We start from the raw sequence: 14,026 nt of genomic DNA, 5'->3' as shown, positions 1-14,026 counted from the left end.
TCGAGGAAGGCCCCATGTCACTCAAACTCAAACCCTATGAAGTGATTTCTTTCCACCCTTGTTTCCTGACCAAAATACCGAGATTAGCACCTTCCAGAGGAAAAACATCGCATCGTGGCATACAACAACGTCAATATGTCAATTGTCCTCGCATCTTGACAAATCGGCCACTCACCACGGTCAGGACTCTTGTCCGAGGCAGTCCACGTATCATGTGTTCCAGACCATATTCCAAACCTGCTGACACAAATATGCCGCAACTATCATTCTCCGAAGGAGGCCTTCACAGAGCGGTCATCAGCTTCGGCAGCAACTTGACAAAGGAGAGCAGAATAACCAACATTGAATCAGCACTGAAGCATATCAAGGATTCAGGACTTCAAATCACCAAGACCAGTCATTTGTACGAGACCAAACCCATGTACTACGACGACCAAGAGGCATTTCTGAATGGCGTCTGCGAGGTCGAAACGACCCTCCCCCCTCTCGACCTCCTGGATCTCCTTCAAGGGATTGAATCTCGACTAGGAAGAGTCCGCTCGATTCGGAACGGACCAAGAACCATCGACTTGGATGTTTTGCTCTATGACAATGACCACATCAAACACGACCGCCTCCACGTTCCACATCCCTTAATGCTAGAAAGAGAATTCGTGCTGAGGCCCCTGTGCGAGTAAGCCTAGACTGTGTCCTTCTAACATCCCTGCTGCTGAGATTTCGTGACAGTATACTACCAGATCTAATCCTCCCACCCTCATTTTCTCCAAATGCCTCGACCCGCTCAATCCGTCAGCATTTCGAGTCTCTAACCCCAAAAGATCCAACCATGTCGTCCGTCACAGTCATGGGAATAGGTTCAGCCCACGGCCATGGTGGTCTTATTCGATCACAAGACCCCAACCGCCGCACCTTGGTCATGGCTATCCTCAACGCCACCCCCGATTCTTTCTCCAACACCAAACTCTCCAATTTCGAATCCTCTCCCAGTGCCAGGCGTCAACATCTGGACCAGATTATCACTGCTGGACTCGACATCCTCGACATTGGAGGCCAAAGCACTCGCCCGGGCGCAACTTTTATCAGCGCTGAAGAAGAGCTGGCCCGAGTCATGCCGTGGATCACTGCCATGAGAGCTCAGTCTTGTCACGCTGCCATTCCCATCAGCGTTGATACCTTTCATTCTCTTGTTGCCCGAGAGAGCATCCGTGCAGGGGCAGACATCATTAACGATGTATCCGCTGGAACCTTGGACGATAGGATGCTCGCCACTGTCGCTGAGCTGGGCAAGACTATCATTCTCATGCACATGAGGGGCAATCCGCAGACCATGACCACTCTAACCGACTACCCCGAAGGCGTTGTTACTGGCGTCCGTCAAGAGCTGGCACAGCGTGTCAAGGATGCCTTGGCCGCTGGAATATATCCATGGAGAATCATCCTGGATCCGGGCATCGGTTTCGCCAAAGACGAGGGTCAGAACTTGGAACTCCTTCGCCATCTACATGTTCTGAGGAAGCCCCCCTTAGATGGCATCGACGACTTATCAAATTTTGCATGGCTCGTCGGCACCAGCCGCAAAGGGTTCATCGGCAAAATCACAGACATCTCGGAACCAGACCAGCGACAGTACGGCACCGCTGCAACTGTCATTGCCAGCATTGCCGGTGGGGCTGATATGGTCCGAGTTCACGATATCTACCCCATGGCCCAGGTAGTAAGGATGTCTGATGCAATCTACCGCCGCCGAGACTCGTCCTATAACACCAGGCCTGCCAGCGCCGACGACCACGGGGCTGAGTCAGATACCTCTTCTTTCGTACTCGGCGATCAGCAGATTGACGCAGCCAAGAATTCGAAAGTCAAATGAACAAGATCGCTCATGACCTGTATCTCATTTACCGCTAATTCGATGTATGCCTGTCTCGGGTTGTTAGCCCTAGCCAACCTTTCACAGGGGTCGGATACGGAAGACTCTGTTAATAAAGTGGTTGGTTAATTCAATCCGCCAGGACCCAACCATGTCTAGCGCTCAGAGTCGATGAATTCACGGACCAAAATGGGCCTAAATCATGTCAATGCCGCCGATTACACCTCCGGCTCCCATCGATAAAGAATACCTGCTCACTCGCTTCAAATCAAGGCATGAAATAGCATGCATGGCCACCCAAGGTGAAGCTCCACCAATAAAACCAATACATCCATCCCTCTTCTAATCCGAAACGACTCGTCCATGGATTCCTTGACTCGGGGCTTAAATGGTAGGAGTTTTACCACGGCTTGAAAGAAACATAGAACACAAACACAATTGCAACAAGGGTGTTGGATACTCCGGCAGCTGAAACTTTCAGAGAACCCTCTTCCATGGAGGAAGTTGAAATTTGGCGAGAGCCTGGTCAGTTGGGGAGCAGTTGACACGCCCTAAACGATGGATCATTGTCTCGCTTGGCCTGCGCGTCGGGTTCTGATTCTGATTCAGGCCCTCGCGTGCTCGGTGGCTGATACGGAGTGACAGGTCGGCAAGATCCCGTCGTGAGCATTCTGGATGTCGCCCCCATACCTGCAACCACCTATTGAGTTCTTCAGTGCGACCTGTTTGCTGGAGAAGCTTGCACAGCTCATCAATCGCCGACCATGTCTTGGCTTCTCCCAATCCGAAGACATCGATTCGGCCATTTACTGCCTTCCAAAGATACCTCTCGGCTTCTGAAAGCTTGCCAGTCTGTGCCAACAGCGTCCCCAGACGGAGATGGAGCCGATATGACGTTGGTTTGAACTCGGTTCTGAAGTCGCCCAATGATTTAATTGCTTGGGTCAGAAGCTCGATCGCTCTTTCAAGCTGGCCCCGCATTTGATAAGCTCGAGCCAGGATTGCTTGACAACTGATGGTCAGCTGGTCGTCAGCGCCCATGACATATTCAAAGGTCTGAAGTTCCGGCTCCAAGACTTCAATGGCACGCAAGTACTGCGATGCTTCAAGAAGGTCCCACGCATAGATTGACTTTACCACCAAGGTATTGGGGTGGGCCGATCCCCAGACGAGTCTGATCTGGTCGTGGCACTGCTCGAGCTGGTTACCGTACTCCTCCTTGCCCTGCCGGTCCCCGGTCTGCACGGCGAGAGTGTAACAAAAGGGAACTCTGTACGTCAGCCCCTTGGGATCCTTGTCGACAATCACCTGACAGCTGGATGAGAGAAACTCTTGAAGTTCGGCCGTTTTCATATGTGAACCTAAAACCAGGATCATCCAACTCAAACAAGGGAAGATGTATTGGTTGTCGAAGTTATGCATCAGCATGGACCGAAAGTGCTCCATCGCGGCTGCTTTATGAACTCGAAGGTCATCGGCATTCCGATTCGGGTCAAATGCTTGCCAACAAAATGGCCCTGCCCATGAACCTACTCTCACCCTGTCACCGCAATTAGATGATGCAGGTGTGGTGCCCTGGTGAAGAATGTCGGCAAATGCAAAATCCTCGTGCATCTGAGACGGTGAATGAACCACTTTCAGACCTTGGTTCGGATCGATTGGTGGGATGGCACGTTCAACCGCGGAGAATTGGCGTCTGTGATGGACAGAATCCGAGTCGGAGGAATACCGTCTCTCCCGGCCACGAATGGTGCGGCACGACGGAGTCTCCCATGTATACCCTGCATTGAGAAGCATCTGTTTCGCTGCAGTCAGTGGAGGGAGCTTGTCATAGCCACCTTCAATGCGATTGACTTCCTTCTGGATCTTGGAGAAGTCGATGACCTCCTTGGTGTACCTCTTTGGGACTTGAAAGGTGGTACGAAGCCGATCCTTGTTATAATGGTGGTTTGCAACCGTCATCATGGCCAGATAGTAAGGAGCCCGGGTTCTCTTATGTCCGCTCGCGTTCCAATCCTGAAGTCGACTTTTGAGCTGGCGGGTGGAAATGTTCCAGCCATGGTTTCGTTTGAGATGAGCGACGACTTCTTTCGCTGTCGAGTTCTGGCCGATGTACAGGCTGAGTACTAAGTGCTTCTTTTCTTCCCATTGCTCCCGAGTTGGACTAGAGTCGACCATGTTAAGACGACCATTTGCCAACCCAGGACTTTTGCAAGTTTGCAAGGCGACTCGGAATTTTCTTGGTTGGATGACGTGCCACTGTTGACGGAACGGTTGGACTTATTTGAACGTTCAAACCGATGACATGTGTGTGCACAGCTGACGCGTTGCTGGTGGTTGCAGTGATGGTGGTGGTGGTGCAGCAAAGGCATCCATCACGCGGCAGAAGATTTTGTGAAACTTCAAATCAGTGCCTCATTTGTGTATTTGTGTAGGTGGGCACAGAGGAACCTGGATCCCGGCTTCTAAACCATGTGGACTGGGTTGCGCACCAGGTCACCCAGTACAATGATAATTGGTTAGGCAAAGGTCAACTGCAACAGGCTTGACCGGCTAGATAAGGCCTGTAGGCCCCAGGGCAAAGGAGGTGGATGAACGAGAATCTGACACGTTACGTTGTCAGGTCGACTTGCAAGAGGAAAACGACTACCGCCCGGGAAGTTAGAGCGGGGGGGTTATAGGCTTGAAAGGAACGAAGGACTCAAGGCACCAAGAGACCAGAAAAGAGTCAGATCCGGAAGAGACAAAGTCTCAAAGGTCAAGTTCGTATGCACTTGAAGGATGCATGGCCGATTACAGCGATGTGCCTCATGATTCCGGCCCCGGTTGGCAGGAAAAGGTCAAGGTGTGACTGACATATGTCCTCATTTTTTTTGCCCGATGCATGGCGAGAAGCGTGACCTTGACCTTTGTTGGATGGATGCATGAATGACAGAGGAATCCCTGTGGGTAAAATGCAGGGCCCTCGGGCTTTCTATGGGGGCCGCGTGAGGGTGGCCCCCTCGGCCCTGTGGACACAATAAATGGACGAATCAAATCAAAAAAAGTCCTCTTTGTTACAAAGAAACCAATTCCCAACATCTCCTCTCCAACTCCCTCAGCCTTAGGAAACCCATCCCCCCCCCAAAGGTGTGGGCGTCAGTGGGTGTGGGTGTGGGTGTGGGTGGGCTGAAATGCAATGCAATGCAAATGAATTTCGACAAATTGCAGCAGGAATGATGCCGAGGAAATTATTGCCTGAAAGTCCAATTGGCAATGGGACTAATTGCCGTCTTTGTCTTTTGTCTTTGTTCGCACGAGGGGATATGTATTGTGAAGTTTCTCATGGACTGATTGATTGATCGAATGATTGATTGATTGATGGTGACGGTGGTAAGTAGTGGGTATCAGTCAATCCCATCCATGCAAGGCGACAAGCTTGCTCCCAAGGCTCTCTTTTTTTTCCCGATAGGCATTGAATGAACCAAGTGAACTGGTGAACTGGTGAACTGGCACACTGGGGCGACTGGTAACTGGGTATTTGCCCTTCTTACATGTAATTCATGCCCAACCTTGGATTGAGGCATCCAATGGATACAATCCACAAGATGTGTGCGTGGGGTGAGTTCAACCCCAAAAAAGAAGTCCTCATGCACCTTTTGCACCTTGCACCTTGCATCTTGCAGTTCTTTCGACTGTCGTGGCACCGCTTTCTTTGCCCTCCTGGAGGCTCCATCCGGCGCTTTTCCTTCATCGGGTGACAAAGAATGCATCGAGGCAATCAGACATGATGCCTCGCCTCACAATGGACAGCTCTAAGAATGCCATGTCTTGTCCACTACTACGAGGCGACCCCGATTTGGGATCTCGCTTGATTTTCTCCGAGCCAGGGCCGGACATACGTCGACATACCCCTCCATGACTCGATGTACCATATTCTGGATAGGCACAGAGGATGCCCTTCGACGACGGGTCTGATCCAAGTACATTTAATTCTCTCGTCATCTCTGGATCATAGGTCGCGTTTTAGAACTCGCCAGGTAGCGATTGAAATGTTCATCAACAAATAAAAACATATATATATACTTGTAAATCTTTGCTTGTATCTAGATCACGGGGCCACTCTGTCATCTCTTTTCATCCCTGGTTCTCAGATAGAAACGAGTTAAGTCGTGGTTGGAAAGAGACTGAATGAAACACGCTGACATTCAATCCTTCAGAAGAATCTTAGCCAGGTGGAATATCATATTGAGGTGTATGAGCGCGTCAAAATTGTCGACAGAAAATATATCAAGCCATGCTTGACCAAAATGTTCCACGAGTGTCAGATTCCCCCTCTGGATCATGCTTCAAACATGCCATATCAAATGATTCCTGCAAATTTCGGCCGTTACAGTCATTATAGGACTCGCAAGTCCATATTGCACTGGGGCGAGGGTAGTCGGCGTGGTTTATCGTGGTCATTTGAACCTTTGATCAACACCTGGCAAAGGTGGGGAGGCCGGCTTTGGAGGAGGAGGAGGAGGAGATGAAGGAGTCGGAGTAGAATTGGGATTGGGATTCGGAGTTGGTGAATTCGAAGCATCACTGCTAGACCATCCCTTTATGTCTCGAGACAGATGCAGCAATCCGCGTGTCGACATAGTTCGGAGCCGGGAAGAGTACATCGTGTGAAGAAGCGGCCCTTGGTTGGCATCATCTATGGCAATGCCAACAATTGGCGTCAGCTCGTATCCCCCTTAGAGCTAGATGGAACAAAGTCCGCTTACCTCGAGTCGCTACACAGCCGGCGTCTCGACCTATCTGTAGTTGCCATGTGTAAAATCCCTGGATAGCTGCAAACAGAAGTCAGCATGATTGGGGTTGCACAACTAACCAAGCAGTCACTGCACCGACAATCTGGTCGCACGCACTGTTTGGGTGAGTCCTAGCCAATGAGCACTGTTTCGACGCCATGCTTGACACGTCTTTTGTTCAAGCACGAAATGAGATTTTCCAAAGTCAAAGCTGCACCGGCGAATGGTAAACCAATTGTTTGACGTCAAAAAGATGCATCATAAAGAAGACACGAGCTTCATTGGAGCCGAAAACCGGATTTTATAGGGATATCGACGATCTTCATGGTTCGGCCTGCCCACGGCCTGTCTCATTGCGCCAACCTCTCTACGGGCTAGTGAAAGCCGATAGAAGGAGCGCGAGAATCAATCATGCTCAGACTTCCAAAGAGAGTCGGACCACTGCACCTCCTCTTCATCGGCATGTTCGCATAGTCCCTGGTTGAGCACTTGGCCTCTGTCGATTGGACAAAGTCCAAGGGGGAAGGCATTGGACAACAAAGGGAATCTTTGGATTGGTCTTTCATGGATGGTGCAAGCGGGGGATCGGATGCTTGCATGGGCAAAAACATGGTTGCGACCTCTGGGTCATGTTCGGAGCAGAGCTTCAGCTTGGTTCCAATTGGATCTGGTTTATCGCTGAGGCAAGTCTGATAGAGATCCATGCTGATGTGGAGCATAGTGGTGGGATTTCGCCCACGGCAAGATTAACCCTGCGAACATGACCGGCAATGCCCTAAAGCGTCTCTGAGCACTGCCGGATGTTTATACCAAAGAGGAGTGGTGCCAAGCTATCTGAAAGGGGCGAGGCTGATGTGTGAGAAAAGAGTCAGGAACACTCCCGATGAATTGTGAGGTATCTGGCATTGATCAGCACACGGCAATTGTCCAGAAGCTGTTGACATTGTTCTTTCATGCATTGAATCTTGCAAGACTGGTTGTCTTTCTCCCTTGGTGGTGTCAAGTGTTGTCCAAACTGAGGACCACGATCGACCTTATGAAGCAGGCATGGGGTGGACTAGTGTGGACACATTTTTTCAAGTGTGAAAAATTGAAAATTGGCTTGATATTATAAGGAAAAAGGAAAATTTGATTCAGAGTTGTCGTCAAGTCATCTGGGACACCTACCTACCCCTGGGACGACTCAGGATTGGTATATGGTTCAAGGCATTGGAACTTTCCATATGATAGAAAAATGATCAGATGTTGGTGTCAACAACGAGGAAAGAGGATTAGTATCATCACTGCTTGAAGAGCTGCTAACTCACACACAGATCTTGAGTCCTGAGAGCAGATGAAAAGGGAGAAGGGATGAGAGAAAAAGAGACGGAGGTTGAAGATGGAAGATTGAAGATGAATTAAAGTTTGGGGCTCGCGAGATGGCACGGAAAGAGCCGACAATTGCTTTGAAATTGGGGAAGGAACAATGGACCGCTTGTGAAAATCAACGCGTCTTTCGTCTTTCGTCTTTCGTTTGAGTCTGGACCTTCAACAAAGCTCCTGGTCAAGTGGTCAGAAGTCGCTTCAGCTTATCTCGACGACTCCTCACCTCAAAGATCAATAGTCAACCCTCACCGGATCCAAGTGGGGACCATATACCTGCAAGTGTCCCAATTGTGCGTCCGGAGTTTTGATGCAACAATCTTGGCCTTGGTGCCGGGGAACCGGTTTACGGATTCTGAACAGCGTACTCCGTACTTTCGGATCAAGGGTTCGCTACCTGGACTGGAAACAAAAGCGGTCAACGCCGAGCCAGGAGGCGAGACCCTTTCAAGGCCTCATCGCCTTTTCATGAATGCAGATTGTTTTCAGTAGTGGTCACAACTTGACAGTTGGTCGATTTATCCAACCGTCAGCACCATACACAATTGGAACGCTTGCCATCATGCTGCATGAGCTAGCAGTCATGTTACCCTTTGTGCCTTTTAATTGGACCAGACGAACAACACACAGAAGGCCAGCCATCACCACTTTTACAACGAATGTAAGGATTCTACTTGGCACTGAGTTGGAAGATGTCTCCAACCGATATTCAACGACATCGCCAACAAATCAACCAAGGCAAGTCATATCGGACCCAGTCACTCCGCTTTGCTGAAGCATCTTTCTGCACAGACTTGCATCTCCCGAACCAGAGGAAGTAGAGGCATAGGAAAACCTTCCGGGCGCCTGGACAGGGATGGCGTTTGTTAAGTAGCCTGGTACGCATAAGTACGCAGGGTACGCACCATCATCCCCGTCTCCCATCCCATGTCCCACTGATGCATTGGAAACGGCCCAGGCTTCGACGCTCATGTCAAGTCGACTTAGCTCTTCCTAGGGACAGCCGTTCACCCATGCTCACCTTGCTCCCCATGCTCATATCATTGGATATTCTTTCCTCCTTAGCTGTGCGCGACCATCTCGTTGGTTTGAGGCTGGTGGTCCTGCTACTACGAACCTTCTCCCCACGCCAGACTCAAACTACCATTGACTTATGGGGTAGTCCTCGTGTGGGATTGAGTTCAGGCGGAGCCATCAGCGGCGTCTTTTGCCGACATTGTCTCATTTGCAGCCCAAGACTATTGGGCCTCCCGCCCCATTCCCTCGTACCCATTGACAGACCCAGCAATGGCTGATTTTTCCTTTCCGAGTCTACGGCGAACACGAAGCAAATTGACGTTGTTGGCCGCCGGTTTCTATACGAGACGCTTGATAGAAGAAGTGGAATGTTGCACAAGGTCGATCACCGCCATTGGACATGATACATGGTTTTTGGTCACATGGTACAGTTGTGTCTGCTGCACTCAGATTGACCACGTCTAGTCTAGTGAGTGACACCTGCGTGTCTGACATTTGTAAGTGCCAGCTTCTGTGTCTGTACACGGAGCAGTCATCGTTGGACATGTCTTGTGATGCACACCCTTCTCATAATCACTACATGGTTCAAGTCTCTGACCTCATATTTCCTTACACCACTTTCTCAGAACATCTCCTGCCCCAGCAGTGTCTAATTTCTGCTTGACAGCCCACGCGAGCTCGTCCAAAGTGACGTCGATTTTGAAGAGCTTGGAAGTTGCAGCTTCGCCCGCCAACCCCTCGTCCAGAAGTTTACTACCTGAACTTCCACCCAGCCCAGAAGTTGGCATGATGATCTGCCACAGGGCCAAGTCCTCCCAAGCACTTCGTGCAGTGTCTGTGCTCCATGACCGCAGTCCGGCGCCGGCAAACCCTCCGCCAGACACAAGAGCAGCAGAAGCTGAACGTTGCAACTTGAAACGGGTCAACAACTCACGGTAGTGGCTGTGTGCCAACGTGAAGCTCACGTTGGTTAGATCGTAGATGGTCTCGAGGCGTGCGGCGGCGATCAAGAGGGAGAGATGCAAGATAGGAAGCTGTGGCAGAAGATTGATTAAAGACGGAGGTGTGGACAAGACCTTGTCGTAGCTCATATCGAGATTATGGCCAGGGCCATCATCTTCTCGTGGAAGCTGCAAGGTTGCCAAAGTGACATACAGTTGAGATAGTAAGTCCGGCAAGCATCGTGAGCTGTAGAAGGTCTTCTTGAGTAGTGATTGCACCATTGACGACGGAATGAAGCGAGACTATGCCTTACGGTCAGCAATTGTCCATGAACGAGGTAGACTGAACACACCTTGATGAACTTGTTCCATCTATCTCTCCACTCGAGATCGTCGCTCGAGATTTTGATCGCCTCCTTGCCATCTACCGGCAAACAGATAGAGCCCACGAGAGCTTCTTCGAAACCCACCAGAGTCTTTATAGCAGGGACATGAAGCCAACGATGACTGAATCTGCTCTTGACACGCTTCTCCAAAAGGTCAACAACGTCAGTCCTGGTGCTGCACCCAACCACCGCAATGGGAGCCTTCTTCGCTTGGGCAATATCGAAGAGGTTGTACAGCAGGGTTTGCCGGGGATGTGTAGTGAACAGATCGAATTCGTCCATGATAAAAATGACACTCTTCGCAGTCTTACCCACTGTGTCGTCGCGGCTGTCAACCATCATCGCATCCGGGTCGTCAAGGTCGTCAGGGTGCGAGAGTAAAGTCAACAAGCTGGCCATGGTGTCGGCATAGCTCGAGACCTGACCTGTTTCGTCTTCAGAAACAGCCATCTCCCGCCCCAATTGTCGCCATATCTCGCGCAAGGCCACTTTGTCATCGGTCTGCACAAAGCCATTTAGCCGCACCACGTGGAAATCACCACTGAACTGCCGCTCCAGGTCGTGCAGCGCATGTCCAATCAAGAGAGATTTCCCTGAGCCTCGCGAACCGATAAGCAAAAGGGAGTTCGACTCTCCTGCATTGATAGTTGCTGTCAAGAGACTGTGGAGGGCGTTGTATTCCTTTTCGAGATGCGTGATTGGCGTCAAGGCTGTCGATGTGAGGCGTTCGAGGACTTGAAGCTTGATCTTCGCTACCGGTTCTTCATCGACCGCGTCATCTGTGAACAACTGTTTCCGTAGAAGATCAGTTGAGTCGGCAGCGAAAGATTGGACATCTCCAAGATCAGGGGCGTCGTTGACGATTGAGTCGAACTCATTCTCATTCCGTGGCTCTTCATCACTGTGGACCTCGACCTCGTCGTCGAGGTCAGTCGATCTCTTGGACGGTACGCTACGGGGTCTTGGGGTAGTCTTGTTTCTGGTTTTCTTTGCAGAAACATCAATGTCTTTGAACCCTAGCTGCTCTTCAATGCGTTTTTCATCGCCGTCAAATACAACGGATTTGCGAGGCCTGGTCCCTCGCTCTTTTCTGGAAGGTGTCAAAATGCCTTTGGGCTGAGGTGATGCAACCGTGGCGTTCAAGACATCCAATACAGGCCTTTGGGAAGAGGCACGCCCTCTGACTGATGCTTTGACTATAGCTGATGGTGCAGCAGTGGTGTCTACCTCGGCGAGAAAACGCTTGGGAGGCCGTCGTGCGCGGCCGCTCGACCGAGTCTGAGGTTCCGTATTGTCGTCGTTGGTGGTAGTATTGGAAGCGGAAGGAGTCTGCTCTGTATGGTCCTTGCTGGCAGTAGGTGCCGGGGGCTCATCAGTATCAGAGTCATGCTGAACGTTGCGAGAAGTGCTTGTCCTCTTTCCTACACTGCGCCTCTCTCGTGTCTTCGAGTGGACTTCCACGGTGGAATGCAATTTCTCCTCCTCTTCAAGTCTTGTCAACGCGTCTTTATCACTGTTTTTCTCTATTGTGAGCCCAGATTCCGGCTCGTTATTGCCTGAGTTCGGAAGTGGGCTTTCGATTGCTGTGCTCAGAGTGGTCCGTACAGAGGAGTAGGTGCCGGTTCGTCTGCGTTTGGACTGGCGAGGTGATGCCTCGAATTCGGACATGACAGACGTTTTGATTCGGGAGTAGCGAGCATAGGTTCGCTAGCTACGGATTCGCGCACAAGGAAGTCTATGAGTCGGTTCTCAATTATTGCTGGTGGGCGGGTGGAAATTCTGACCAGACATGCCGGACGAGAAAACCACTTTACGCGTCAGACGCGTCGAGGTCGCAGTCACGTGTTCGTAGGCACGTGATACTCGCATCTCTCTGTCGCCCTTTCCGCCAAAGCAGAATTGACGAGGGACGCAACTTCCTTAATTACAGTAATTGTCAACAGTCACAAGGCAAGCACGTGAATATATTGAACCTCAACCTCAACCTCATGATTCCACTGCCACGACATTCTTTTTCTTGCGTACACCTGAGATCTGACAACCTTGGTAACCAAACCTCGGCGATACCAGGGTTGGCAACCATTAATGCCATTATCCCAGGGAACCCACTCTCAAAGATGGTCCGGGTGCTGAAAGCAAGTGCGGCTGCACGCTTAAAGCATCGGCATAAGCACTCGACCAACGCCCCTGACACACCATCAAGAACTGGGGTAAAATCAATAATGACCTCATCTGTCCATATCGCCTGGGGCTGAATACCTCCGTACATCTCCATGGGCACGCTTTCGCATTGATGTCTCATTCCCAAGACATCTTTAGAAGGTCGAAAACGATATTCAAGGGAAATACCAACTTTGCCTCAACACAGTCTCACAATTTTCAATTCTGAACGAAATATGGCGTTGTGCAGCTCTAGAAATCCTTTCATAGAGATCTATTTCGCCGAAGGCTACTTTGATTTTCGCCGCTCGCTGGTGGGATTGGATGCCCAAAACTGTCGCTTGTCAAGACCCCAGTCGACCGCTTTTGCGGGGTTTTCTCCATCAATGGCGTCTTCTCATGGCTTTCCAGATGGCCGTCTCCCCAATCACCAGCCTCAATCAGCGCCTCACGCTCTTTCTTTCGGTTGCAATCTGCAGACCCAGCTCTGGAAGTCGTACCACTCGAATCCTTGCTCGTCTCCCCACCATCCCCATAACAGTCCTCGTCATGCGGAGGACAAAACTGGTCATAGAGCCATTCATTTGCCGTCAAGACACCCCAAAATGCTGGTTGACGAACACAACCTGGATTCTCGTGTCCCAAGCATCCCATCCCACCTCAGTCTCGGTGCTTTGTTCAGCACAAGATCCTCAAAACCTCATTTTCAGGTGTCTTGAATCTTGCTATCGTGGTCGCGTTGTCTCATTGCCAATCTTTGACATCGGGGTTCGACCTAGCCACGAATTGATTCTACCAAGAACCATGGATCCAGTGACATAGAGAAAGCGCGCCAAAAATCACATTGCCTCCTCCTCCTCTTCCGCCTCCTCGATATGAGTAACTCAAGCCAGAGCGATCCCAGCGCTGCAGACGATCCTCGCGCTTCTTTTGGCAAACCTCATCCTTCTGAATTTCTGGAATTCGTCACTGTCAATGCCCACGCGGGCGGCGAACCTCGTCTGGAACCCCTGAAGACCGCTCCTAGCGATGAGGGTGACGAACATGACTTCGAAAACCGCCTCAGGATCACACGGTCCAATGATGACCTCTTTCATGGACTTTCTGCCGCAATCCCTAGCTTGCGACGCTTATCGGTCGAGGCGCGAGCCGCCACAAAAGTTGAACATGCCATGACTTTTATCCGAGGTTGTCGACTGTATCCGAAGGCAATGCTATGGTCCTTGGTCTTGAGTATGACCATTGTCATGGAGGGTTACGACTTGACCCTCATCAATAGCTTTTATGCCTTTCCAGTTTTCAGACGTTCATATGGCCGGCCGCTGAACCCACAAGCACCTCCGGATCAGCGAGATTATCAAATATCTCCCGCGTGGCAGTCAGGCCTCACCAACGCCGCTGTCTCGGGCGAAATTCTAGGCTTGATGTTCAATGGCTTTCTTACCGATCGTTTCGGATACCACAAAACAATGGTCTTTACCTTAATTTGGATGTCCTTGTTCGTATTCATCGCCTTTT

General features: G+C 50.6%; 2 protein-coding genes across 3 annotated transcripts; one reads left to right on the top strand and one right to left on the bottom strand.

The window, feature by feature from the left end:
• Positions 1–9: 9 nt before the first annotated feature.
• PV10_07036 (dihydropteroate synthase) lies at positions 10–1,929 on the top strand. The gene is made up of 2 exons (XM_016371893.1): positions 10–673; positions 727–1,929. The coding sequence occupies exons 1-2, from the start codon at positions 15–17 to the stop codon at positions 1,865–1,867; spliced, it is 1,800 nt and encodes a 599-aa protein (XP_016221225.1). The 5' UTR covers positions 10–14; the 3' UTR covers positions 1,868–1,929.
• Positions 314–4,616, bottom strand: PV10_07035. 2 transcript variants are annotated; one of them, XM_016371891.1, is made up of 2 exons: positions 1,174–4,616; positions 314–1,121 (listed from the first exon to the last, which is right to left on the bottom strand). In XM_016371891.1, the coding sequence occupies exon 1, from the start codon at positions 4,043–4,045 to the stop codon at positions 2,345–2,347; it is 1,701 nt and encodes a 566-aa protein (XP_016221223.1). In that variant the 5' UTR covers positions 4,046–4,616; the 3' UTR covers positions 314–1,121; positions 1,174–2,344. The 2 variants fall into 2 exon arrangements, with proteins under 2 accessions (XP_016221223.1, XP_016221224.1); XM_016371892.1 differs by having other exon boundaries at positions 314–2,062; positions 2,118–4,616.
• Between the last annotated feature and the right edge of the window lie 9,410 nt (positions 4,617–14,026).

Source organism: Exophiala mesophila (genome assembly GCF_000836275.1).
Source record: "Exophiala mesophila strain CBS 40295 unplaced genomic scaffold supercont1.5, whole genome shotgun sequence".
NCBI lineage: Eukaryota > Fungi > Ascomycota > Eurotiomycetes > Chaetothyriales > Herpotrichiellaceae > Exophiala > Exophiala mesophila.
The sequence above is the reverse complement of the archived record's forward strand: the minus strand, read 5'-3'. Positions and strand labels throughout refer to the sequence as shown.